Here is a 26,470-nt window from a genome sequence, read left to right on the forward strand (position 1 = left end):
TAAAAACTTGATCTAATAATCAGTTAGTTATGGTATGAAATTTACTAATCGTGTTTGTGTTACATCTTAGGCAAAGAAGACCGATTAAAAAATTTGGAAAACGAGGTGAATATTATCACGTGTTACAATATTTTCATTGTATTCGTTTTCTAGTTGTTTGATTCGTTTTGTTTTGTTCATTTAGTTTCTTTTTACTTAATTCAATTTTTTTTAACTTATCAGTATTACCACAAGGACATAGTTTGTTTCGTACTGCACGGGCTAATTCAATCGCGCGGGAGACGGGGAACAAGTCAGATACCTAATAATTTCCTATTTACATTTTTAGATTGCCCAAATTAAAGCTCAGCTGGCCAGTGCAGGTCAACCCGGTGATTTTGCAAAGCTCGACCATGACGGTCGTTTGTCTCAAAGCCTGCTCCCAGCAGGTTATGATCAGTACTCGGCATTCGACCTGGCGTGGCAGTCTCTTCACCTGGCAGCCGCCGCCGCCTGTAGAGGAAGCACCGCTTCAGGTGGAAGTGGTTGCTGTGAAAACAAAGTGATGGTGAGGAACACTGCTGACTTGAAATCCTGCGCACAGATTTGTTCCCAGAGCTCTTGTCCTAACTGCGACGGTGAGGTTTCTTTGTACGGAAGAGAAGACAAGGCCAATAAAAATGGAGAGATGGTCGGGTCGTTCTACAACTACGAATGTAACAGTTCAGAAAACGGGGGCAGTGAGGCTTCTAGCGCCGACGAAAAAGTTAAGAGTACCTCTGGTTATTTCGGCTTCTGCTGCTGCCGAAAATAAGAAGTTTTTAGGGACCTGACAAACGAAGCAGCATGGAGCAAGGACGTAATCACAAGGGAATGTAGCAGGAATGTATCACAATAGAATGTAGCTGGGACATGCGGCGAAAACACCTCTCTTCGTGGGTGCTGAATAGTTTTAAAGGACCATGTCACTGGAACATGAACCCGTTTCGCTTTCTTGCACCTGTCTACATGTTGTGAATATGTCCTTACTGCATGTCGCTGCAACATGTCCATTTGTGTGTCAACACCTTTAAGACCACTAGTAAAGCAGTTTCGAGCTCAGTTAAGAAACATGTTGAACGTGCAGTTTCTAGGCATAGTATGGTTTGAAATTAGCAGCATAATATAAAATAAAAAGAGCACGAAATGCATTAATTTGTTGCTTTCTTTTTGTTGTTTTACTTTCCTACGATGGTCAGGTCAGGTCAGCACTTAACAGTCCAGTTCTTAACGTCTTTGAAATCAGACAGTAGCCCCATTAGCAGTTTTAATACGAAGTGGACTTGTTATAGATATTAAATTCTGATATATTGCTTTTCGCTACACTTGCCCGCATATAAGGTGTCATGCTTCAGCCAAGGGACATTCGAAACATCACATTCTGTACACGCTAGGGAACACAGCTATGATAGGGACACTTGCGCTCTCGCCACAAGGGGAGAGGAGGAAAGAGAGAAAACTTAAACAGTCAAAGCTAAATACAAGAGTAACGTCTTTATTATGTTCAATGCTGAAAGATACACTTTCAACAGCTACTACTCAAAGTATTACATTGTCAGCCTACACTAGAAAAGACGTTCTGTTTGCTCTTGTAATTTATATCCTGCAACAGCAAAAGCTGTAGTAGGGATATGGGTCTGGGAATCGAGTGATGTCAGTGACAAGCCGTGACACCTCGCTTCCCCCGTAATTCGCGTGATCACATTTATAGTTGTAGAACATGCCAACTATTTCCCCGTTTTGAGTGGCTTTTCCTGTTTTTCCATGAATGGAAACCTCTGCGACACAGTTGTACTTAGTCTGGGCACAAAGCTGAGCGCAGGTTTTCTTATCAGCTGCGTTACGTACACGAACAACGTTTGCATGTCTACCACTTTCTGAACTCGTGCTTCCTCTGCAGGCAGCAGCGGCCGCCATGTGAAGAGACTGCCAGGCCAAGTCGTACAGCGAGTACTTGTCATAACCTGCCACAAGGAAATTTTGGGGCAAGCGGCCATTGCTGTCAAGCAGAGCGAAACCAGAGGGTTTCCCGGCTTTGTCGAGTACAGCTTTAAGCTTGGCGACCTGGAAAGGCGACAGGTGAATACAAATATCAGTACACCGGCATAAGTCACTAATAACTCCCTTGAGAATTAATCTAAAGATTTTATCGTTTTTTTTTTTTATCCCATGCACTTTAGTTTCACTTCCAGACTAGAATCAAGAATCTATAAACAAATTGTGCAGCATAATAAATCGCCAATCTAAATAAAATCACATGGAGACGTGGAAGTACTGTTCGCTCAATAACGTTTGTTTAATCCAAGGTAAGTTAAAACCATAATAACTGACTCAATCTGGCCTTCCTCTGTCAGTAAAAGTGTTATAGCATAACAGAAAACATTTTTAATAAGTCTATATGGTTCATTCGAGTTCATAGCTTTTATGGGGCAAGGAACCAAAAGTAAACTGAATCAGAGCGACAAGTAAATCATAACGAATGGTAGAACAGGGGGTAGAATCAGAGCGAATGGAACGTCGATCAAACGAATTGACTCAACTAGGGAGCCCTTGTTCGAAGGACCAATGAATGAAAACAACACGACTAAAACTGACCTCTTCTTCCAGGACTTTTATCCTGCTTCCGTCACCTGCACAAAATAATGGAAAGTAAACGCTAAGAGCTTATTTGGTAAGGTGTTTAGTTAAAAAGTAGTAAGTACGCTCGCCTACTGAATAAAATCATATCTGTCGTGATTGTATTAAAGCAACCGACAAGAACCTTTTTCAGTGCCACATGAAGAGATTTTGACAGGACGTGCGTCTCGGTTAATTTTCGAGATCACTAACAAAATGGGTTTGTTATCAGTTACTTATAAAATCACAGGTTTATAGGTTTGTATGTAGCTCTACACGAGCTACATACAGCCAAATTCACAAGACCTTACTAATTATTATGTACCTGAACTGCCACTTGAGCTTCCCTTGCCTCCAGAGAGACAGGCGATAGCGTCGGTCTGGAAACAAAACAGAAGACAAAACACATGAAATAAGGGACGTAATGGAAATCACAATTTACGAAAACAATCCTTTTATTTAGTGATAGAAATTTTGTCAGTCGGCGCTACAACTATGTGGTACCGACCTAACATGGTAAGAGGAAATTTGGCGTTCGAAGGAATGGAGATAATTAAAGCAAGGTAGACTTACAAGACACTGAGTCCTCGGGCATTTCTTCAACAAGGAAGTCGTTTCATTGTCTGCTAAATTATTCGCTGACAGCACTTCGCACAGAAACGCTCCAAGGAAAACAACTTTGAAAACAGTGAAATTCATTTTTCTTCCCTTTTTGGGCTCAATTGGCTTCTCGCACTTCGACAATAAGGGTGGATTTTTTTCTATGGTTCAAGCGTACTGCACGAAGAGATGTATAGCATAATTAAATCCTGCCGAAAAATCATGTTTTGGAGGAACAATATAATTTCGTTATAGGTCAAAATCTAAATATAAACTGCCACGTGCTGGCCTAAATTAAAATATGACATCTAACGCGCAATCTGCATAGCCACGCTAAGAAGTCAGTGAAACTTAGCTCGGTAGGTACATCAAGTTAGCCAAGTAACCAAAGTTAGTGTAGTCAGTCAAGTAACCCAAGTAAATCAAGCGAGTAGAGTACATCAAGTGTGTATTAAATAGATAGAGCAAGTAGAGTATAGAGTTAAAGGGACTATGTCACGGCTAAGTTAATCTTATGTTATTAAATTTTGCCAAATATTTGCTATGAAACTAAATGTTTGCAAAGAAATTAATTCTTTGATACTAAATAACAAAACCATAGCTTCATGGCAGCCAAATATGTCTCCCGGGCGTCATAAATTAAAGTTACAAGCAGACAAGATTAACTTTGAAAACTGTTCCGCCGGACCATATTTCAAAAGCCTACATCGCAATCCGTTTCAATCCTCGACACTTTTGGCCATCCGTACCCTCTTTTGCATTTGGTTTGTTATTTAAATATTCCTTCACTGTTTTTAGAGGTTATTTTATACATTTAAACAAATTTGATGGTCATTTTCTATGCCTAACTTTGGCTAAAATCTGTGACACGGTCCCTGTAATTACTATATTGGGGACATAATAGTTCCCCATACATAACGTATCTACCCTTAGCTCTCAGATTTTCACTATGGGGACGATAAACTAGTGAAAGATAAACAAACACCTTCGTACATGTGTGAACATAACAAACATTAAATTCGAAAAAATTCGAAAGCAAATCACTCAAGTTTTAAATAGAATAGTTTATTCCGATTTATGATTTTCACGCTCCGTCGCGCCAGCCTATCAAGTTTTAACTTCTCCTTGCGATATCAATATATTGTCAAGTAGACAGGTTATGAGAATAATGAAAATCATCAAATACGATAAGTCTTGATGTTGACTTCAAATTACATCTTAGAAGATCTTAAAAGATTATTACATCTTAAAGATTATTACATCTTAAAAGATGTATTTGGCACTCAATAAGGAAATTAAAAATTACCCCGATCGTTTCTATTGCATCGATCTTTTGCAAATATTGAGACGTTCGAAGCGATTGGAAGCGATCGGGGGTTCTCATATGATCTTCCCGATCAACTGGTATGAGTAAAGACCTACGAAAAATAATCATTTTAACCCTAGATCCAACACAATGGAAACTTTCAATGAAAGAGCAGATCTCGTGGCCTCCTATCTTCTCAGTTATTGCAGTTTTACGCCAAAGAATCGAGATCGCTCCAATTGCCGCAGACGTTAGCGATCGCCTGTGTAATGTTCTCATATAATCGCCCCGATCGCAAGAAAACTTTTTGAAGCGACAGAGGCGATAGAAACGATCGGGGCGATTATATGAGAACCAGACTTAAGAACCGAACGAATGCTTTGACAACACTGTTGCACCACCGATTCAGTCGATGTGGCCATACGCTGAAACGTTTTGGACAATGTTGATACGTGATGACGCTGCAAGTTCTGATGTTTACGTAGCCAAAATAGCGACAGCAAAGCAAACCACAACTGCTTTGCACTTTCGCTCCCTGAGAAGGAAGACTAAAAAATAAACCAAAATATGCAAGCCTCCGCGCGCAATGTTGCATGTAGTAGACAAGCGTTAAAATTGTTAACTGTGGCACGAGAAGTAAAGGGCGACCATTGCGCAGATAATTTCAGGGTTGTACACCGAAATTGTGACCGATACTGCACTGCGTCTGTGGGCCTTAAAAATTGGAAAACTGGCACAAGCACTGTAAATATCAGGCAACAAGTTTTATTTCTTTTTTTATAACAGGATAATAAATAAATACCAGCCTAATTTGGCAAGATATGCAAACTACTCCTCCGTATCACACTTGTATAAATTATATCACGTAAAACGATCTACTATCGGACAAAACTGTAATAAAATACAATTTTCAACTGCCGCTTATGTTTACTAAGAAAGGCTTGCACTGATATAAACCTTTTTAAGACCAAAGTCACACAGTTAGGAAACCGTTGAGGACCAGAGAAAGAAACCTCACACACATTGAGTTAACTCTGAGGATCTTATCTCGAGAAGGTGTATTGTTTTCAGATTCTCCCGTTGAATAAGTTAACGCCTAATAAGTTAAGGGAATAAAGGGTGCATTATTAGGTTACCTTGTTAAGAGAAACGAGACAATAACGTTAAAATCGATCGCGTGTATTATCAGTAAGAAAGGAAATTGTAAGCATGACCACAGGCAGCCCAGGCTCTGGCTTCGTTAATAATTTGCAACGGTCGTTGTCGGTTCGACTCAAGCAATCGAAAAATATACTCCATAAATCGATGAATTTGATAACACAATAACACAAAATCGACAATAGGTAAGTGATCTTTATTTATCTGGCTTACAGTTTATTGAATTTAAGGAACGAAAGATCTCAAATTCATCGATTTATGGAGCACATTTTTCGATCGCTTGAGTCGAACCGACAAAGACCGTTGCAAATTATAACGAAGCCAGAGCCTGGGCTGCCTGTGGCATGACAAGTCGTTTTTTCGACGCGTTTGCTTGTTTACAAGCTAAAATGGTAGAATAGGGGTTATGTGGTCAAGATTTGGAACCACATATTTGTAAACTCTCAAGGGACTTTTTTAATTTCTCAAGGGACTGTTTTAATTTCTCAAGGGATTACTTTCCGCTGTGTGCGATCTCGTGGTAAAAACGTGACTTGTCACATTTACAAACGTTATATAACAATTTTAAAAGTGACATGTCAGCTTTCTTATCTCAACGCACGTGTGTCTGAAAGGCGATCTATAAAAAGCGTCGCACAAACAATGGATTGCGTAACTAAAACACGAATAAATAATCACTAGCACTTACATCTTTTAAAAATTACAAACGTCAAAAATAAACCATACAAAAAAACTCGCTCTTTTCAAAGATATTATTGAAGTTAAAACAAATGCAAGAGATGGGGGCTTCTTTTAGCTTAGGAGCGGTTAAAAATTAGGCCAAATTTGGTCGCTACATGCATCATCAGCCTAGGTCGTTAGGGACGAGACCTCGCGTTGAGCCGTTGACAGCAATGTTGCATGAATCGGCTTTACAACATGCGATCGTTTCTACGCAGTTCGAGTGGAATTTCAGTCAAAGACAGCAAAATTCTTTCGTATTTCATCTTCAAATATAATTCGAAAGCATTCACTGTATATATGGCTTTTGTTTAATCCTGGGTCTTGATATCCGACCCTCGCAGAGCCTAGACAAAACGCAGCTTGAGTGTAACGATTTGTTTACGCCGCTATTATATGCGCAATGTTTTCTCCGACAGTAAAAGGAAATATCCGTATTTTTTTCGTGCTTTTTTCGTGGAGCAATCGTAACGATACGGCCTTAAACATATTGAACAGCGGTCTACCTATAACAATTCAAATATGGCGTGGCAAAAACAAAGCGTCGAACGCATATTTTGCTGTTTCATTTGCTAATTTCGCTGCCATAATCGACTGCCTCGAAAGGTCCTTGCAATTTTAAAGTATAGAATTGTCAGATCTCGGTGAAATTTGCACTGTTTATTTGTGTAATGTTAAGGAATATGTGTATAAATACCCGGCGCGGACGAGCCATTTTTGACAAAATTATATGGCTGCATTTCCTCCTCGAAGATAGGAAATTGTTAAACTAAACTACAAAGAAACTGTAATGATAAGTTCGAAGAACAATGCACAGGATAAACCTTCGACTCATACTTCATGCAAAAACGTCGATATCTCGAAGAGACTTTGATTTAAAGTTAAGTTCATTAATTAACGAGAAATGGCCGGCAGTGCCAGTTTTCGTGCAAGCTAACTTGTTGAGTAGAACCAGCAAATACTGACACTCAGTCAAATGGGAATACCAAGCGCATATTTCCCATACATTCGTTGTCGGTAAAAAAAACTGTTCTTATCCCATATGAAAGTGAAGAGGATGCTCGAAGTCTTCCTTAGGATTGTAAATTTAGGATTTTGGAATACTTTTGGTGTACAGGACAGATCGGTATATATATTTTTTAGCAGTTGAGGAAAGAAATGAAATAAATATCAATCACTTAAGCCTGGTTTTCACTAGCGACGCAAGCACAAGCGCAATCACGCAAAAAATACAAATTTTGATCCTTGTTCTTGTGCTTGCCGCAAGCACAAGCTCAAGCATAAAACTGCAATGCACTTGTGCTTTTGCTTGAGTCGAAGCCGTTTTCACGGTGAAATAAGAGCTGTTATTCTTACGCTTGTGCTTGCGCTTGCGTCGCTAGTGAAAACCAGGCTTTATGATATATGAAGAGAGACCCAACCGGCAGGAAGCAACTGACTGATTGAAATGAAAGAGAGAACACTACAACAGTCAAGCTAAATACAACAACTGTAACATCTTTATTATGTTCGATACTGCGAGGTACACTTTTAACAGCTACTCGAAGCTTAGTATTAACGACGTTCTGTTTGCTCTTAGTTTCTACTTCCGGCAGCAGCAAAAGCTGTAGTAGGGATATGGGTCTGGGAACCGAGTGATGTCGGTGTCAGGCCGTGACACTTCGCTCCCTCCGTTATCGGCGTGATCACATTCATAGTTGTAGAACGCGCCAATCTGTTCTCCGTTTCTAGTCGCTTTTCCTGTTTTTCCATGAATGGAAACCTCTGCGTCACAGTTGCTGTACGAAGTCTGGGCACAAAGCTGAGCGCAGGTTTTCTTATCAGCGGCGTTGCGTACAAGTACAGCGTTGTCACAGCACCCAGTTCCCCCTGAACTCGTGCTTCCTCTGCAGGCAGCAGCGGCGGCCATGTGAAGAGACTGCCAACCCAAGTCGTACAGCGAGTGCTTGTCATAGCCTGCAACAAGGCGGTTCTGCGGCAAGCGGCCATTGCTGTCAAGCAGAGCGAAACCAGAAGGTTTCCCGGCTTTGTCGAATACAGCTTTAAGCTTGGCGACCTGGAAAGGCGACAGGTGAATACAAATATCAGACAGTGCATCGAGATAAGCCACTAATCTTCCTTTTCTTTTGCGAATTAATCGGAAAATTCTTAAGTTTATTGTTTTTATCTCATTTCACTTCCAGGCTACAATCAAGAGAGTATAACGACTTTGTGCGGCACAAAAAACTAGTAACCTAAATAAAATCATATGGAGGCGTGGAAGTGCTGCTCGATCAATATGGTTTATTTGTTTAATGCATTGTCGCAAACTAGAGCCAGTTTACGTGTATTTTCTTAAGCCCTGGAGGTTAAAACCATAATCCTGATAATTGAATCGATCCGGTGTTACTCTGTGAGCGAAAGTGTTATAGGATAACAGCAATGTGTATTCAGACGTCTATAAGATGGTTCATAGTTAGTTATGCGGCGAAGAACCGAAAGTTAATTAAAACGAATGGCAAATCACGGCGTTTGAAAGAACATTTTAACATTTTAATTTTAGCATACACGTTCACATTTAAACGAGCCCCAGGCTCACTGGTGCAATTGTGTCTAAATAAAATACTATTACTACTACTACTAGGGTGGGTAGTATCAGAGTGAATAGAACATCAAACGAAATGACTCTACTAGTAAGTCTTTGATCGGACGACCAATGAATGAATCGAAAACGTAATAAGTAAAGTTTTAAATAACACATGACCAAAACTAACCTCTTCTTCTAAGGTTTTTATTCTGTTTTCGTCACCTGTATCAAATAAAAAGTAAAGGCTGGAAGCTCATTCGGAACACTGTCGAGTTCAAAAGTTGAATAAAATCGTATCTGTAATGAGAAGCCACCGACAAAAACATTTTTCTGTGATGCATGAATAGATTTTGATTTTTCGTGATCACTAGCAAAATGGAATAACATAGCAAATAATACAGCAAGGCTTATCTGACTACGTCTGCATCGCAGACGTAATTTAACCCCGACTTATCACGGGTTTAGTTTCGTCTGCGGTGCAGGCTAGTGAGAAAGTACACTTGCGAGAAACTAGCACGACTAGAACTGATAGAGCAGACATTATTTGTGGATGTTGTTGGGGTGGAGCATTTGAAACCAAATGGAAGGGGTGGGGTAGATTTGAACAAATTGCCTCGATGTTGTGTTTTAATTTCTTGATGTTTCATGGTTACGTAAGCAGCTCATGATCGAAATCCTCGTGGAATTTGGAAATCTAAAGGGCTTTGAAGCTGCAAAAGAAGGGCCGGCAAATGAACTTATATTTACTTAGATGAACTTATATTTACTTATTTCATTGTTTGAGGGGAAGAAATGCACTTTCGTTCTACGGTTCATTTCTTCTTATGTATTTCCCGGGGAAGGGGAATTTGATCGCAAAATGAGACCGTTAAGTGGGCAATTTGAACACTATTTTTTGCCCAAGGGATGGGAATTTGAACAACCAAAACTTCAAACGTACAAATGCCCGGGGTTTGCCCGGGAGGGATGTCAAAGTTTTGATTTGATTGGTACATAAATGACGCCAGCTCAGAGAGCCGACGCAGATAACTTACTTATCCTCGTCGGGCCCATGAGGACTCTCGAGGCCGGAAGATAGGGAAGGAAGGAAGGACGAAGATAAGTTGCACAGTAATTATTACTAACCCGTGCACTACATCATGTTCCGTACTTTGAACTCACTTTCCACCCGAATGACGCGTTGCCTCATCACGTGTTTTGGGGAGTAAGGAGGCAGTGTCACGATGAAAATAGGTTTGCTATCCATTTCTAGTGAAATTACACGTTCTGTGTATCTCTACACGGCCTACTTACGGCTGTTACATGCCCTTCTAATATATTAGTTCATGTACCTGAAGTTCCCTTGCCTCCAGTAAGACAGGTAATGGCGTCGTTCTGAAAACAAAGTAGACGACAAAACACATCAAATGAGGAATTAAACGTGATGCAATTCATGATATACGAAAATAATCCTTATATTTTGTGATAGACATTTGGTCAGTCAGAGCTTCAACTATGGGACTGTGGTACTCTTAACAAGGTAAGGGGGAAAATTTGGAGGTCGAACTGGACATGGAAATAAAACAAGGTATACTAAGTAAGTTATGGTAACTTACAAGGCACTGAGCTTTTGGACATTTCTTCAACAAAGAAGTCGTTTTATCCCCTGCTGAATTGGTCGCTTCTAGCACTTCGCACAAAAACGCTCCAAGGAAAACAACTTTGAAAACGATGTGATTCATTTTGCTTTCCTCTTTTCGGCTCAACTGGTGTCTCGAGCTCGCACTAATCGACAACGAGGGTAGATTCTTCCTTTGATTCAGCTGCACTGACAGATTAATAGTAATGCCGAAAAATCAGGTTTCGTAATACAAGTGATATTTTATAGGTCAAATTCTAAATATAATCTGCTTAGTCTTACTGAGGCACCGTCCACACTAATCCGGATAAATGTGAAAACGAAACGCGGCATCGGCGCTAGATGAATAGCAGAGCATGTGTGCGTTATTACTGGAGCCCGCGCCCGGGGGGGGGGGGAGGGGGTACTCCCTATAAAGGCCTATACGGGTAGGCTCCGCCCGAAAGGGGTACCTTTTTTAGGCTTAAGGTATATTTAAGAGTAGGGGTTTTACAAGTTTTGGTAAACGAAAGGGTATGGAAATGTGTCATTTAGGTATTTAAAAGGGCCTTTAATTAAAATATTTCGAACAGACGTAATTTACGGTTGTAATATTTTAATGTATTATTAGCGCTACGTGAAAATGACAAGAAAACGTCCTGATTGTATTTACGCAATCAAGTTGTAATTTTCAGCCACGCATCAGTAAGACAGAGAGTGATCGTTCCTAATTTTCTCCAAAAATAATGGGCCCAGCATAGCACAGTGAAGTAGCAGGTTTAGCAAAACGCTGGTGGTTGGAGTATTAATCACTAATAAGCCTACAAATGGTCATGTCTATAAGGTATTCTCTCCACTGAACAAACTAGGAACACCATGCAAAAAAATTAAAAAAATGTAAAATAAAAGGAGCAAGAAATGCATTAATTTTTGTTGTCTTTTTGTTGCCTTACTTTCATAAGATGGTTGTTAAGCTGTGCGTGTTATATTTATCCCCAAACAATCCAGTTTTTCACGTTTTTGAATCATGACAATAGCTTTATTAGCAGTTTAAATACGAACTACACTTGTCTGCATACAAGGGGTCGTATTGCAGCTAGAGGACATGTCAAAACATCAAACATCACATTCTGTACACACTAGGGAACAGAGAGTAAGGAAGTATGGAAAGGACACTTTCGCTTTCACTACAATTTATTCGACCACCTCTTACTGAATTTCTTTGGTCCGCCTCTGAAGACCTTCTTAACGTCATCATACCTGCTATGCAATGAAACCAATTGGAATAGCGCAAAATTTTGAAAAAGCCCTTGGGCTTACATTCATATTACTTTTATTCAAACACTAAGATGATTTAGCCAGTGTGATCGCAAACTCGTCCCCAAAGGCCACAATCCTCTTGATCATGATCAGTGCCACGAATCGAGTTTCTGGGCTGAACTGAAAGCACACCAGAAAGACGGTCTGTTATGATCCTTTCCAGAGCGGTTTTGTTTCCTGACCGCTGTTCAAGGGGAAGCAGGCTCTGGGAACGAGAGTGGTGTGAGCAATGCGTTGCGTGATGCACAGAACATTTGTGCACAGCAAGAAAAGGAGGCACCGCCCTTAAACGAGGACGCCTGGGTACGAGACTGGCATTATAAATATAAACCAGCCTTGGGCATGCGTATGACATCAGCTTTTACAAATGTCTATGTTTATGCTGTCCGCACGTAGAGAAGGTAGAAAGAGATAGCTACACGTTTACGAATTTATCCACTTTGGTGACCGTAAACGAACATATACGTTTACAATAACAGAAAAACGGCTTGTTTTCCTCTCCCTTTCCCCTCCCCCTAACTCGCTTCTCGGCCTGACTTCCATTTCAAAGTCCGTTTTTCCATTTTCTTTATTCAGCGCTCGCTCGCTCAAAATACGACCGCACTGCAGGTAACTACAGCGTGGTACACTCACCTAACGTAACGATATGAAACACCAATGAACTAGTCCTTGAACATACTGTAATAACAAGCTTCAAAAAGAGACTTGTGAATCAATACAATTTTAAGTCGATTTTATTTCATTTAACTCATTGGGCATTTCGAGCGCTCGTATTTCCGGGGTAATTTCACTGAAGAATATAAATGTTGGGGACTCTAAAGGTGGTCTTGTTAAAAGGGTTTTCGGATGAGAAATTGATTGAATGAATGTTTTCGAAAACGTCGTCCGAATAACGAGATGGTCGGCTCATCAACTTTTTGTTTGTATAGTCAGGCGAGGTTAACCCGAAAGTCCTTTGAACAAAACCTTTACAAGCCGAAGTGTTTTCAGATAAATTTAAGGTTATGTCATCAGTGTGACATGAAGGGAAAATGGGTATAGAATTGAAACGAAAGCTTCAACGATATATGCGAGGAAAGGTAGACCATGTTCGTCTATTAATTTGGTGATGTCCGAAATTTTAATCCGTATAATAATCAGTTGTATTACATGAAGTAGCGACCCACCCTACAGAAAACAACTGAATGTTGGAGGGAGGTGAAAGAGAGAAAACTCTAGCAATCAAGGTATAAAATACAACAAGACTGGAGTAACGTCTTTATTATGTTCAATGATGAGAGGTAAACCTTTAACAGTTATTCAAAGTATTACATTGTGAATCTACACTAGAACGTTTTGTTTGCTTTTGTATTTTATTTCCGGCAGCAGCAAAAGCTGTAGTAGTTATATGGGTCTGGGAACCGAGTGATGTCGATGACAAGCCGTGACACCTCGCTCCCTCCGTTAGGCGCGTAATTACAGCCATAATTGTAGAACGCACCAATATATTCCCCGTTTTGAGTGGCTTTTCCTGTTTTTCCATGAATGGAAACCTCTGCGTCACAGTTGCTGTACGAAGTCTGGGCACAAAGCTGAGCGCAGGTTTTCTTATCAGCCGTGTTACGTACAAGGACTGCGTTATTCCAGCTTCCACTTCCTCCTGAACTCGTGCTTCCTCTGCAGGCAGCAGCGGCGGCCATGTGAAGAGACTGCCAACCAAGTCGTACAGCGAGTATTTGTCATAACCCGCCACAAGAAGGTTCTGGGGTAAGCGGCCATTGCCATCAAGCAGAGCGAAACCAGAAGGTTTCCCGGCTTTGTTGAGTAAGGCTTTAAGCTTGGCGACCTGCAGCAAGGCGACAACAATTATGAGTGCATCGGGATAAGTCACTAATCTTTCTTTCTTTGGAGAATTAATTTGAAAACTCTCATGCACTTCAATTTCACTTCCAGACAACACCTACAACCACCTTGGGAGGCACTACAAACCCGCTAATTTAAATAGTGTCATTCGAGGCATGGATATACTGCTTGATCGTTAATATTTGTGCAAAGTCGGAAACTAGGATTTACATGCAATGTCTCAAAACTTGAAAGTTATTTAAAACCACAATAACTTACTGACTCAATCAATCTGGTGTTACTCTGTGAGGAATAGTGTCATAGCATAACAGCAAACTTTCTACAGAAGTTTAACAAAAGTCAGTAAGATGGTTCAGAGTTTTTGTTTGAGGCGAAGAACCAAAAGTAAACTAAATCAGAGCGAATGGTAGAGCAGGGTGGGGAGTAGTAAATCAAACGAATTGACTCCACTAGGAACTCCTTGATCGAAGGACCAAGAAATGAAAACATACGTCAAAGTTTAATATAATAAACTAACCTCTTCTTCCAAGACTTTTATTCTGTTTCCGTCACCTGCGCAAAATGATAGAAAGCCAAGTTTAAGAGCTCATTTAGAACAGTGTTTAGTTCAAAAGTTGTAAGTGCGCTTGGCTACTGAATAAAATCGTATAGATCTGTCGTGTTTGTAAGCTACCGACAAAAGCCTTTTCAGCTAGTGATGCATGAAGATTTTGACAGTGCGTCTCGATTAATTTTCGAGATCACCATAAAATGGGTTTGTTTTTCAGTTACTAATAAAATTACAGGTTTTGTGTATCTCTACACGGGCTACGCAAGCCAAATTATCAAGACCTTACTAATTATTATGTATACCTGAACTGCCACTTGAGCTTCCCTTGCCTCCAGAGAGACAGGCGATAGCGTCGGTCTGAAAACATAACAGAAGACAAAACAATTAGAATAAGGGACGTGATGGAAATCATAATTTACCAAAACAATCCTTATATTCAGTGATAGAAATTATGTCAGTGAGCACTACCACTATGGTACTCTTAACAAGGTAAGGGGGCACATTTAGCGATCTAAGGAACGGAGTTAAAACAAGGTATACTTACAAGGCACTGAGTCCTTGGACATTTCTTCAACAAGGAAGTCGTTTCATTGTCTGCTGAATTGGTCGCTGCCAGCACTTCGCACAGTAACACTCCAAGAAAAACAACTTTGAAAACGATGCAATTCATTTTTCTTCCCTTTTTTGGCTCAATTGGCGTCTCACACTTCGACAACGAGAGAGAGTGGATTATTTCTATCGGGGGGTTCAAGCGTAATGCACCAAGAGATGCATAGCGTAATGAAATCCTGCCGAAAAATCATGTTTTGGAGGAACAATTTAATTAAGTTTTAGGTCAAAATCTAAAAATAAACTGCCACGTGCTGGCACAGATTAAAATATGACATCCAAAGGGGAATCTGCATAGCCACGCTAGATTTTTACCTATGGGAACGATGAGAGAAAAAAAGTTTTCAAAAAGGGTGACTAGTACCTTCGTACATGAATGAACAATACAAATATTAAAGTAGAAAAATTCGAAAGCAAATCAGGCGAGTTTTGAATACTATTTCGATTCACGGTTTATGATCTTCACGCTCTGTCGCGCCAGCCAATCAAGTGACAATTCAACTTCTCCTTATGACATCAATACATTGTCAACTAGAGAAGTGAGGAGAATAAAGAAAATCATCAATCACGATAAGTCTTGACGGTGACTTCACATTGTAGTAACATTAAAGACGACTTTGGTAATCAGTAAGGAAATTAAGAAGTATTTGTAGCTGAGAAGCGCCAAGAGTTAAGAACCGAACGAAGGCTTCGCAAAAACTGTACGCTACCGTTTCAGTCGAAGGTGGCCATACGCTGAAACATTTTGGACAACGTCGATACGATGGTGTTTACATAGCCAAAAAAGCGATAGCAAAGCAAACCACAACTGCATTGCACTTTCGCTCTCAAAGAAGGAAGACTAAAAACTAAACCAAAATATGCAAGCCTCTGCGCGCGATGTTGCAGATAGTAGACACGCGTTAATATTGTTAACTGTTGCAGAAGGAAAAGGCGATCATTGCGCAGATAATTTCAGGGTTGGACACCGAAATTGTGAAAGATACTACACTGCGTCTGTAGGACTTAAAAATTGGAAAATTGAAGTAAACAGTATAAAAAAATTGCAACAAGAAGGAATATCGCACACATTTACGCATGAACAAGCACTGTTAATATCAGGCAACAAGTTTTATTTCTTTTTTTTATAACAGGAGAATAAATAAATACCAGCCTAACTTGGTAAGATATGCAAACTACTCCTCCATATCACACTTGTATAAATTATGTCGCGTAAAACGATCTATTATCGGACAAAACTTTAATAACATACAATTTTCAACTGCCGCTTAAGCTTACTAAGAACGGCTTTCACTAATATAAACCTTTTAAGACCAAAGTCACACAGTAAGGAAAAAGTTGAGTACCAGAGAAAGAAACCTCATACACAATGAGTTAACTCAGAGGATCCTACCACGAGAATGTGCATTTTGTTTTGGTAACGATACTCGCGGAACGCTTAAAACTTAACTGGAGTAAGCGCTGCATAGCAATGCATATCAAATGTCGCTTGTTTATTATGCGTGGCCTAATACTTAGGATTCTCCCGTTGAATAAGTTAACGCCTAATAAGTTAAGGTGTATAAGGGTATATTATTAGGTTACCTTTTTTTAGAGAAACCAGACAATAACATTGGGGGAATTAAGGAATCTCCCAAGGGAGAAGTTTGGAGTTACGAATAGGTGTCGATACAAGAATTAAATTAATAAACGAGAAATGGCAGTGATTTTCGTGCAAGCAAACTCGTAGAATGGAACCTTCAAATGCTTACGTACATTCAGTCGAATGTGAATACCTAACGCATTTCCCATACATTCGTTGACGGTAGTAAATTGTTCTTATCAAAAACATTCGACATTTCACTGTATTCACCAAAACCCTATATAAACCCTGCTCTGCCTTTCAGCCACGCTCAAAACACCCCGGCAAAGTAAATGCGATTTACGCATATTGTAATTTCAGCCAGGCAGCAGTGAGACACTGAGAGATCCGTCCGTCCTAATTTTTCCAACCATAATGACACCAGCAAAATACACTGAAGTGACAGATTTAGCAAAACGCCGGTCGCTGGTGTATCAATCACTAATAAGCCTACAACTGGTCATGTCTATAATGTGTTTCTCCACTGAACACACTAGAAACACCATGCAAAGAAATTAAAAAGTGTTCTTTTGGGTGAGCATTCACGATGGCGTACGTCGTCAAAATAACCAGTCACATGGCTGGAAACATGTTTAAAAAGTTTTTGATGTTGAAGAAGTTATTGGAGAACAGCTCATTTATCGGGATCACCATGCAAACCGTTCAGCGGCCTCTCGGATGATTCTGCAAATAAAAAGTCATGAGAACAAGCAGTGAGAGATAACCCAACATAACATGACATGGAAAACCTCTTATTCCCAAGGACGAAAACACAAGGTTTGAACGTTTTTTTTTGTTTTTGGGAACATTTTTACAGTACTCTTTCACGGCAGGTTGGTCTCCTTTGAGGGGTAAAGGTAAGGTACAGACTGCATACGAGCCAAGTGGCTCATCAGGCCGGAGCTTATCCCGGTTACGGTAGCATTAAGCGGTTAGGAGTTTTTCCACCCCCACCCCCGGATGGGTTACCCCCCCCCCCACCCCCAGCAGTAAATTCGCCGGTACCCATTAATACACCTGGGGTCAGTTCAATAAAGAAATTACACTTTTAGTTTTTACACTTGTAAAAACCGCATGTAAAGTCCGACTTGTTAATACAAGAAATCAATAAAAAAAAATTCAAACACCGGAATTTACACGTGTAGCGCGAGTCTTACTACACGTGTAAGTTACAACTGTAGCCACGCAGTTGTAAATGACGCAGATTTTGCTTGTTTGCTGCAAGTGCAAAGTAATTTTACTCGATATTTTGATGGCATGTTGTAAAAACACAAAAGTTACTGTTTTATAACACAGCTCGTGAAGGAAAATAAAATGATAGTTTTTCTACCCTTATCGTAAACTGTCACAAGAAGGGCCAAACAACGTAACAGACAAGGAGAATTAAGGAAGTGCAACACTGCACGAACTTAAATTAAAAAAGCTAAAGAAGGACCTAGAGAGTCCAAACATTGAATAAGTCAATGCAGATAAAAAAGTCTTGGGGAAGTTATATCAAGATGATGGAAGTCAATAAATTCGTGTTACTTATTTTGGAGTTGTATCACGTTTTTTAAAGTAATTATCACGCCGCTAATTAATAAAAATAAATAGTCAAGAAATGTTGGTGAATCTCCGGCCTTGTAAAAAATATTGGAGAGAGGGGAGCTATTTATCAAACTATAATCATTAACTGACTAGGTCGGAAGCCATCATTGCCTTTCATTCTTTTACCTCTGAAAGTTTTCTCAATTCATTTACACTGTAGTCTCTTAGGGGTCGTCATATGCATATCATCAGACCGTAAAGTAATGTCATCTTTGTACTTAATGACAAAATAATGGAGAAATCTCGGTATTCTTTTTAAAGTGTCGTTTTGTTCATTTCCCATCATTGCGACATCGACTCACTCATATTCACAGATCTAAAGAAAATACTGCAATAGCTGCTATCGCCTGTCCTCTTGACCCTCCCATGCTCTGCAAACACACCTATCTGAAGTCGCGTGAATTTTCACGTCAAGAAGCCGTCTTTGCTAAACATTTCAAGGCTTTCGTCTAATTCTTTCTTGTAACAGTTCTTCTACTTCTTCTTCGTTCAAAGACGTCGTGTTTTTCTCATTTAATAAAGCCGGTAACGACTTGTCTTCGAAGCTTACAAGTGACTTATGACTTGTAAATTGCTCTTGTCGTTTACAAGCGGCGAGTGCGACAAAAACAAGTTGGACTCCTGTAAAAAGTGTTATTGAATTGGCTTAATTTCAGTTTTTACAGGCGTAGCGCCACACCTGTAACTACTAGTCGGACTCTTGTAACTCCAGCTTGTAACGACATTTATTGAACTTGATTTCGCGTGCGCTTGTAAAAACAACGGTCCAACGTGTAAATTACAAGTGTAAAAGTTTTATTGAATTGACCCCTGGATGGAGAGAGGCATTATGAGAGTAAAGTGTCTTGCCTAAGAACACAACGCAGTGCCCCGCTGCCTCCTTTGAGGGGTTTAATTCAGATTTCAGATTTCCCCGTCCCTTTTATATGAGAGTTCCTCTCTGGGCTCTCACGACACCTACAGGTAGATTCATTTTTGTTCTTCAAACGCACAAGCTATTTGTTTTAGGCCTTTTTAGAGTTTCACGGACCAGTGCAAACCCTGGATCAATGTCTGTTTTTGCCAACAAAATATAAAAAAACGGCAGCAGACAGCAGTTGTTCGAGTAAAACAAACAATAACTCAAATGAAATAACTACCATAAGGATGTTACCTGGCTCGCGAAGGGCCTCAGGATCACCAGCAAGTTCTGAAAAAGAATGCACATATTTTAAGAACGTTTCATAATTTAAAATTGAATGACAATAGAATCGTCCCCATTACGACTTTACACAATTAGAAGTTTTTAGGGAATACCTTTCTTGGCGAGGAACTATTGAATTTACTCGCACGTTTGAATCAGACGTAGAAAAGAGCGAACTGTAGCGCTTCAAAGGGGTGACGTTGGGAGGGAGAAGAGAGAAATTCAAAGAGAAGGGAAGACAGCCTGCTCGACGATGGAAGGTACAAAATTGTGACGCAGGAAGGACGGATCGTTTGTTTGTTTGTTTTTGCTTATTGATTAGTTAAACGATAAACGTGTTTGGCCTTGTGCACTGTTTCCTAAAGCTTAATTTTCTTTTCGAATGTCACTTTTTTTGTCCACTTCTGTTTCGAGAAAGAGTTCTCGGTAAAGATCACACAACAGGGAATTCATTATCGTCAGTGTTTCTTTTGGTGATAGATATTATACCTGGCAATCCGTCTAGTTGTGCAAGAACACCTGCGGATCCTTCAGTCCGGCTTTGTTCTTCTGCGATTCGAGCCTGTAAGTCTGCCTGGGAAAACCAAAGTCGAACGTGTGTTAAGATTTTTCAACATTACCCTTGGAGTGATTAGTCAGGTCCTGTAATGATTCTCGTGATCCACCATCTTATAGTAGTATTTACTATTTTACAAAGATAATTCAGGAATTCGTCATTGCTCAAGGTTAAAGGTTAAAGGAACTGAACTTATTATTACTCCATTGCTTTATTCTCGGGGCTTCTTCGACGTGATGGTCATTAAAACGTGACATTACAAACAATATATCGTGCAGCTCTAGAAACTTGAAGATTCAGAGGCTTTGAGCATTCAGTGCTTTTGTTACAATCGTGACACCCAGCGAGAATGAAAATAACACACAAACGTCCATGACCAACTGATTCCTTTCAATTTATATCAGTGGTCACCTCAGTCACAAACCGACAGGTTGTAAATGGAAACTGTTGTTACAACCTTCGCAAAAATAGTCAGTCTTTACCTCTGTCAATCCAGTTAGTTTGGTGGGAAGGTCATCTAAAGCAACTTCGTTGTCATCTTGACCGTTAGTGATCTACCAAAAAATCAAATAAAAAAAACATAAGCATTAAAGATATTTGAGAAAAAACTTACGGTATGACGAAGAAAACCGCGCCAACGTTTAACGAAATTGTATACTACAAGGACGGTGAGGAGTACCTTTTTGAGCAGAAGTTGGTACAAAAAATGGAATATCATCACTAAGAAAAGGTAAATATGACAACTGAAACTTTACTTACCCCCGGTATTATGAGCCGTGTTAGGGCTCTAGCAAGTATATGCTAATGAAACCGAGCATTTCACAGTATACAACACAATGCGCAAAGATAGACCACAACACCGGGAACTCCGTGCCCTACACTTTTCGATAAGTGTGTGGGTTCTTTAACGTCCCCTGTTGATTATAACACTGAAGATGCAGGAGACGGGGCCTACAGTTTATCGTCCTTATCCGAGAAGACTAGAATATCTAAACATTTGCAGATGTCATTGCAAAGGCAGCATATTCTCCTCAGTTATTTTAAGACCCTGAGTGTTGGTCCGGTCTGGGACTCGAACCCGAGACCTCCCGCACGGCAGTCCGGCGCTCTACCAACTGAGCTAACCGGTCGGCGCTCCACAACAATGGGAATGGCTCTCTCTTATGTAAACCTTGCGACAACAATTTATTTTTTTGTCTGTGATATTAATGCGCTGTGAAGGAGACACGATACGATCATTAAGACAATTAGCAACAACGGGGCGGGGGGGGGGGGGGGGGGGGGGGTTGTGCTAATGTACAATTACCTTCTGAAAACCAACATTTAAACAAATAAGTTCAGTTGGTTGGTCGGTCGGTTGTTCTGTCAGTCAGTCAGTCAGTCAGTCAGTCAGTCAGTCAGTCAGTCAGTCAGTCAGTCAGTTAGTCAATCAGTCTATTTGGCAATGTATTGCTAAGAAGACAAGGAAACACTAACTTCTGATCGCACTGACCTGTCCGTTTTGTAAATACCCAGATACTCCCGCCGCAGCTGCCGCTTCAGCCGCAGCCTCCACAGCCTGCCGCTGCTCATCCTGCGGTGCCCCGTTATCGTCGCTGTCACTGGGACCGTCTCTGTTGTTTCCTCGGTCTCTGTTGGCGGACGCTGCCGCAGCTGTACTTCCCTGGTATTCTTCTAGCTTTCGTCTGGCATCAGAGTCGTCAAACGACTCCTCTCCGTCTTCTTCTCCACTTCCAAAACTACAAGCAATGAGAAAAGAATCATGCTTTTAAACTGTAGTTGAGAAGTTAGAACTGGCGTGAAATGCATTTTAAAGGGTGACTATCACAGGAATTTTGCAACATTTTTGGTCGAAACGGTATTAAAGGGATTGTGTCAAGGATTTTATCCAAATTTAGTCATAGAAAATGACCAACAAATTCGTTGAAATAATAAAATAATCTCTTCCAAGTTAACAGTGAAGGAACATTTTAATCACACACCAAATAAAAAAGAAGGTACGGATGGCCAAGTGACGAAGATTGAAACGGATTGCAATATCAGTTTTTGAAATATTGTTGGGCTGAACAGCTTTCAAAGTTAGTCTCTTTTGCTTGAAACTTTACATTATAACGTCCGGGAGACACATCTGGTTGCAATAAACTGAGCTATATTGTTTTGTCATTTAGAGCCGTTGAAGTAATTCCTTTGCAAACATTAAGTTTCATAGCTAGTATTTGGCAAAACGTAATAAAGTAAACTTAACTCAGCCGTGACACAGTCCCTTTTAAAGTATGACTGAAAACTTTTGCACATACACGGAATGCCTCTAGAACACCAACATGACGATAAAAATTGTTGAAGTATAATCAGTTTTATTGCGAAACACTAGACCATTATTTTACGTTTTTACTGTTTCGTGTATTGTAGCTTTGACTTCAAAGTTGTGCTCATTATAGCACTTTCTAACCAAGAGTTTTATTCTGAAAGACCATTTTTGATGTATTCTAAAACTACTTATCGCAGTGTTTATAATGAGAAGCCATAACGTTACCTTGAAAAAGGCTTTGATTCACTCGCCGACAGCTCCAACTGGACACACTTCTGAAATGGAACATAAAGCAGATTGGAAAGTACAGAACAGAAGACAGACGGCATTTCAAGCGTAAGCCTTAGGCTTACGCTATACATAGAGAACACGAGGGACAGGCAATTCAAGTAAAACAAAAAACAATGAAAGAAATAAAAGAGCAACAATATCAATTACTAGAATTTACCTGTGGAGAATCCAACATACTGTTATCTTGTAAACTGCAGTACATAAAGAACATATTGTTGACATGTGAACATAGTTGTAAATTAAAAAGGAAATACAGTAAACAACCGCGTGTAAGAACCTACAATTGTCTAAGTTTGGCAAAATAGGTTCTTACACGCGGGTGTTTACTGTAGTTTCATCATTGCAGATGTATACTGTAGAAAGCAAAGCGCACTTGACACGAACCGAACCATACTTAATGTAACATATGAAACGCAAGAGAGTGTTTCATCACATTTTCGAACACAGAGAAAAAGTTAAAAATACCACGCGCAGTGGAGTATTTCTGTCAAACTTCGAGGTGTTTGGAAATGTCATGAAACACCCCTTCTCATGTTTAATATATCTTTTATCAATTGTGTCCTATAGTTTGCTCTTCGCGTTCTTACCTTGACTGCCTGTCTTCAAACTGACTAGCCATTACGTCATCTCTTGCCTTCAAAAGAAAAAGATCAAGAAGATAAAAAAAAATGGTAACGACACATTGTAAAAGATTGTTCGTTTGCCTCGAGCTTCAAACGCGCCTCAGCTTTGAGAGAAAGATGAGTTAACAAACCTTTCCCAGATCTTCTTCCTCGGCTTCTTGTTGCTCTTTGGAGATTGGCATGGCAGCCGCACCTTCCTCCTCCTCCTCGTCTTCTTCATCTTCAGGTCCTCCATCAGCAGCACCCTCGTCTTCAGCTCCTGACTCCTCTGATGAGGAAGACTCCTCGCTACTCACTTCATCTTCCTCATCAATCTCTTCCTCCTCTTCGCCTTCTGCCTCTTCACGTTCATCTGCAGCCCCGACTCCTTCTTCCTCCACAGCACTAAGAACAAAAACAGAACACAACCAACAAAAGGTAAGTGAACTTTATCTCGCTTTCAATAGAGAACACTTCGGGATTGGAACTGTTGATGCACTCTTATTCCCTTTCAGTGACGCTTTCATCACCCACAGCGAAAAGTATTCCCTTGAGAAATAAAAATATCCTCTTGAGAAATTAAAACAGTCCCTTGAGGGTTTACACGTAAAATGTGTTCTGGGGAATGAAATTAGTGCCCACTATACTGACTATTTTACTTTAACAAGCAAATTAGCCGAAAAAATGAAACTCAAGTTACAGCTAGCTGCGGGCGTAAAGACAACAGTGCACAGGCAATAGTACAATAGCTGTTATTGTAGTTGAGCCTGCGATAATATATTCTTTTGTTGAGAAGGTATGCGAACGAGGCGAAAGGGTCAACACATCGGTTAAAACAATGCAGAATGAGCCTTAAGCCTCGTTTATGTGTCAAACCGCTGGGAACTGCAATAAGAGCTATTACATATTTTTACCTGTCTTCTGGGGGATTCTCGTCCCTTTCTTCCGTTTCATCGCCGTCCTCTTTATCTCCGTCCTGACCTGTCCCAGTGTCAGTGCTGGCAGAGTCAAATCCCTAAATATGCCACAACAAACAGCATAACTGTCAACTGAGTAAGAACTAAGCACGCCAGGGCAGAGTTTTGAAAACCGTGCAAATCAGTTCATGCGCTTATCAGCGTTTTCGTTTACTCAAAGTGCTCGGGTTTTTTTCAGCTGGCGAAATTCTTCATATATCCAAATAGAAACACGACAAAGAAAATATAAGAGTACTGGTGCAACAGAGAACAGGGAAGAGGGAGCCAAGGATTAATACCCAGTGCTTCCTAATCCGTGAATTCTCCTGAAGAACAACGAACCGGGATGAAAGCAAAGTGCGATTTATCAAGTCTTCAAGACTTTAACCTGCACCTTTGTTGACACAATTTCACTCAAAGTGTTCACGTTTAAATACTTTCTAGTCGCCAAAATAGTACCTTTTTTTCCAAATAAGAACACAATAACGGGAACATTTTGGGATGTGCTAGTAGTGTATTGGTGCAAACATTCTCCTAGAGAACACAATCAACTTAATTTCCGATGCTTAACTACGAGACACGACAAACAAGAACCAACATCCCTAAACACTAAACTAACAAACCTGTCTCCACGTCGGTCTCTGACTTGCTCCACGACTTCTTCGATCATAAAATAGAAAAGGAAACACTATGGTTACACGCAAATGTCCTCAACTCCTTTCCACCCTAGATCAGCGTTAAAACTCTCCCAACTGCTTTCATGCAATTTATCTAACACGACTAAGGAGAATCTGGTTTTCAATCACGACGATTTCATTGAGATGATCCAACTCCTACATTCGCATTACCTGCACGCTTGAATTTGTTATACAAAGCTAAAGAGAAGTCAGGAATTCGTCAACGTTAAAGAGGAACTCTTACCCGTCCAAGTCCTGCATGAGTCTAAAAAACGCTAGCTCGTTGAACAGAATTTCGGACATGTCTACCAGCATATCCTCTCCAACGTCCTTCATTCTAGTGAGATAAATACATCTGTAGATCAGCCTTGGATTTCTTCTTACTATTTGGCATACAGTCCCCCTAGTTCTCTTTGAGAGAACTTAAGTCAAACTTTATTTCCAGGTAAGATTATACTTGTTGCTTTATTTCTTACAAATTGGCAACAAGAAACCCCTTTTTTTTCTAGTTTGTTCCCTAGGGCGTTTCTCGAAGAGGCAAATTTCATTTTCTCAAAAGCAAAATAAAACAAATTTCTACAATGCCCAACACTGAAGTAAGTAGTTAAACAGGAAAGGAAATAAATCTTTGTTGCACTGAACGAAACGCGTATAAATCACTAAATTCAACGAGGACGTACTTCCTGTCTTTAAATCTGGCGAGTGAGTCCTGGAGAATGGAAGCCAGCTGTTTATGAAAGAATCTGCCAAACTCCTGACAAAAAAAAATAGAAACGCATTATTTAGGATAAAAATAACAAGCCTGTAGTTTTAGCAAGGCAGTCAATGCATAACTTTTAATATATTTTTTTTAAAAATACCGCAACTTGTTTAGTATGTCAATAGAAATAAGAAATAGTATTTTCAGTCGATTGTACAACAATGTTCCGGGCGTAGTAACTAAGTCGCACGAGGGAATAAAAGTTCCGAGACAGGTACACACTAAAAGTTTAAGTGGAATCAATAGGGGACCCATCAAAGCGAATTCATAGAAATAGATAATAAAAAAGTAAATGACATAAAACCTTGGTCAGTTATACTTCATGCTAACAAAAGTGAACAAACGTCGCTACTGCTAATAAGATAATACTTTTGTTGCAGTGCTTCTTAGCCAGAAAGCTTTGCTTTTTTTTTGCGATACAAGCAGCCATTTTCAGAGAATTTCCCGAATCACTGTTACACTCTTAGAGATTTGAGAAACAAAAGTTGTACCTGATCTTCATTGACCTGAATCCTTGTTAACACAAGGTTTCTAATGTAACCAAGCAGCTCTGAGGTACAGTTATCCTCCATGTGTTCATTCAGATAAGGAATTACTTCCTGAAAAACAACATCATCAAGTATATCATTAGGAACAGAAATAAAGGTAGCAAATGAACAAAAGACTACATTCTAGTTAAATATCAAGTTTTCAAACCTGCGTCTCAGAAAAAGCATTTAATACATAGGGCTCAAATTTATAGCGAAAGTTAATCGTACCATGCACTTTCAATGTTCAGGGTTGATATTTTTGTATCTCGATGACGATCAGAAAGTAAAACGCTTATGCTTGTGAGGGAAATGTTGTAAACAAAGATTCCCCAATAGGCGATTTGCATGATGGCGTCACTTGACTACAACTACCAGAATCCTCCGCTTTGTCTTTTTGTCATTCTAATTAGAGCAATTGTTTTTCAAACCCCACTGGGAATTCAAAATTTGAATAACAAAGGAAAGGCGAAATGAATTCTGGTATTTGTAGTCAAATG

At 39.9% G+C, this 26,470-nt stretch overlaps 4 protein-coding genes, 1 non-coding gene and 1 pseudogene across 9 annotated transcripts in view; 1 reads left to right on the forward strand and 5 right to left on the reverse strand.

Annotated features, from left to right (window-relative positions):
• The window catches only part of LOC144655704 (uncharacterized), a 19,454-nt gene extending 18,372 nt beyond the window's left edge, over positions 1-1,082 (forward strand). For both annotated transcript variants that reach the window (XM_078516004.1, XM_078516002.1), the window contains one exon: positions 329-1,082. In XM_078516004.1, coding sequence (XP_078372130.1) covers positions 329-793 — 465 coding nt within the window. In that variant the 3' untranslated portion in view covers positions 794-1,082. The remainder of the gene's footprint in view (positions 1-328) is intronic.
• A 410-nt stretch (positions 1,083-1,492) lies between these two features.
• Positions 1,493-3,429, reverse strand: LOC144655702 (uncharacterized). The gene is made up of 4 exons (XM_078515999.1): positions 3,208-3,429; positions 2,960-3,014; positions 2,614-2,648; positions 1,493-2,082 (listed from the first exon to the last, which is right to left on the reverse strand). Exons 1-4 carry the CDS (start codon positions 3,331-3,333, stop codon positions 1,615-1,617), a joined length of 684 nt encoding a protein of 227 aa, XP_078372125.1. The 5' UTR covers positions 3,334-3,429; the 3' UTR covers positions 1,493-1,614.
• A 1,868-nt stretch (positions 3,430-5,297) lies between these two features.
• Positions 5,298-26,470, reverse strand: part of LOC144655638 (pericentriolar material 1 protein-like) — a 49,175-nt gene continuing 28,002 nt past the window's right edge. Inside the window, exons 39-53 of one of the 3 annotated variants that reach the window (XR_013571166.1) lie at positions 25,935-26,042; positions 25,364-25,437; positions 24,928-25,020; positions 24,630-24,666; positions 23,965-24,065; positions 23,203-23,455; positions 23,036-23,082; positions 22,606-22,639; positions 22,383-22,432; positions 21,342-21,588; positions 20,332-20,403; positions 19,783-19,867; positions 19,264-19,299; positions 16,079-17,207; positions 5,298-5,368 (exon numbers count right to left, since the gene is read on the reverse strand). Coding sequence is in view for 2 of the 3 variants with exons in the window: in XM_078515926.1 (XP_078372052.1) it covers positions 17,158-17,207; positions 19,264-19,299; positions 19,783-19,867; positions 20,332-20,403; positions 21,342-21,588; positions 22,383-22,432; positions 22,606-22,639; positions 23,036-23,082; positions 23,203-23,455; positions 23,965-24,065; positions 24,630-24,666; positions 24,928-25,020; positions 25,364-25,437; positions 25,935-26,042 (1,287 nt within the window). In the remaining variant the exon portion in view is untranslated. Of the gene's footprint in view, positions 5,369-15,993; positions 17,208-19,263; positions 19,300-19,782; positions 19,868-20,331; positions 20,404-21,341; positions 21,589-22,382; positions 22,433-22,605; positions 22,640-23,035; positions 23,083-23,202; positions 23,456-23,964; positions 24,066-24,629; positions 24,667-24,927; positions 25,021-25,363; positions 25,438-25,934; positions 26,043-26,470 lie in introns of those variants that run through there. The other 2 variants (XM_078515927.1, XM_078515926.1) reach the window with 2 other exon arrangements.
• LOC144655703 (uncharacterized) lies at positions 7,896-10,799 on the reverse strand. The gene is made up of 4 exons (XM_078516000.1): positions 10,580-10,799; positions 10,316-10,358; positions 9,172-9,206; positions 7,896-8,474 (listed from the first exon to the last, which is right to left on the reverse strand). Exons 1-4 carry the CDS (start codon positions 10,703-10,705, stop codon positions 8,001-8,003), a joined length of 678 nt encoding a protein of 225 aa, XP_078372126.1. The 5' UTR covers positions 10,706-10,799; the 3' UTR covers positions 7,896-8,000.
• On the reverse strand, positions 13,152-15,428 carry LOC144654258 (uncharacterized; annotated as a pseudogene). Its single transcript, XR_013570886.1, has 4 exons — positions 14,838-15,428; positions 14,596-14,650; positions 14,261-14,295; positions 13,152-13,726 (listed from the first exon to the last, which is right to left on the reverse strand). The product of XR_013570886.1 is annotated as an uncharacterized LOC144654258 (transcript).
• Trnag-gcc (transfer RNA glycine (anticodon GCC)) lies at positions 20,906-20,979 on the reverse strand. Its single transcript has one exon. It is a non-coding gene; the product is annotated as a tRNA-Gly (tRNA).

Source organism: Oculina patagonica, chromosome 5 (assembly GCF_052425735.1).
Source record: "Oculina patagonica isolate OP01 chromosome 5, crgOcupat, whole genome shotgun sequence".
Classification (NCBI taxonomy): Eukaryota; Metazoa; Cnidaria; class Anthozoa; order Scleractinia; family Oculinidae; genus Oculina; species Oculina patagonica.

Excerpts from the sequence above, each read along its gene's own strand:
- LOC144655702 (XM_078515999.1), bottom strand. The coding sequence starts at position 3,333 with ATGAATTTCACTGTTTTCAAAGTTGTTTTCCTTGGAGCGTTTCTGTGC. Across the intron at positions 2,649-2,959 it reads AAGCTCAAGTGGCAGTTCAG|GTGACGGAAGCAGGATAAAA; the intron begins GTACATAATAAT and ends TATTTTGTGCAG. Across the intron at positions 2,083-2,613 it reads TAAAAGTCCTGGAAGAAGAG|GTCGCCAAGCTTAAAGCTGT; the intron begins GTCAGTTTTAGT and ends TCGCCTTTCCAG.
- LOC144655703 (XM_078516000.1), bottom strand. The coding sequence starts at position 10,705 with ATGAATCACATCGTTTTCAAAGTTGTTTTCCTTGGAGCGTTTTTGTGC. Across the intron at positions 9,207-10,315 it reads TGGAGGCAAGGGAACTTCAG|GTGACGAAAACAGAATAAAA; the intron begins GTACATGAACTA and ends TATTTGATACAG. Across the intron at positions 8,475-9,171 it reads TAAAAACCTTAGAAGAAGAG|GTCGCCAAGCTTAAAGCTGT; the intron begins GTTAGTTTTGGT and ends TCGCCTTTCCAG.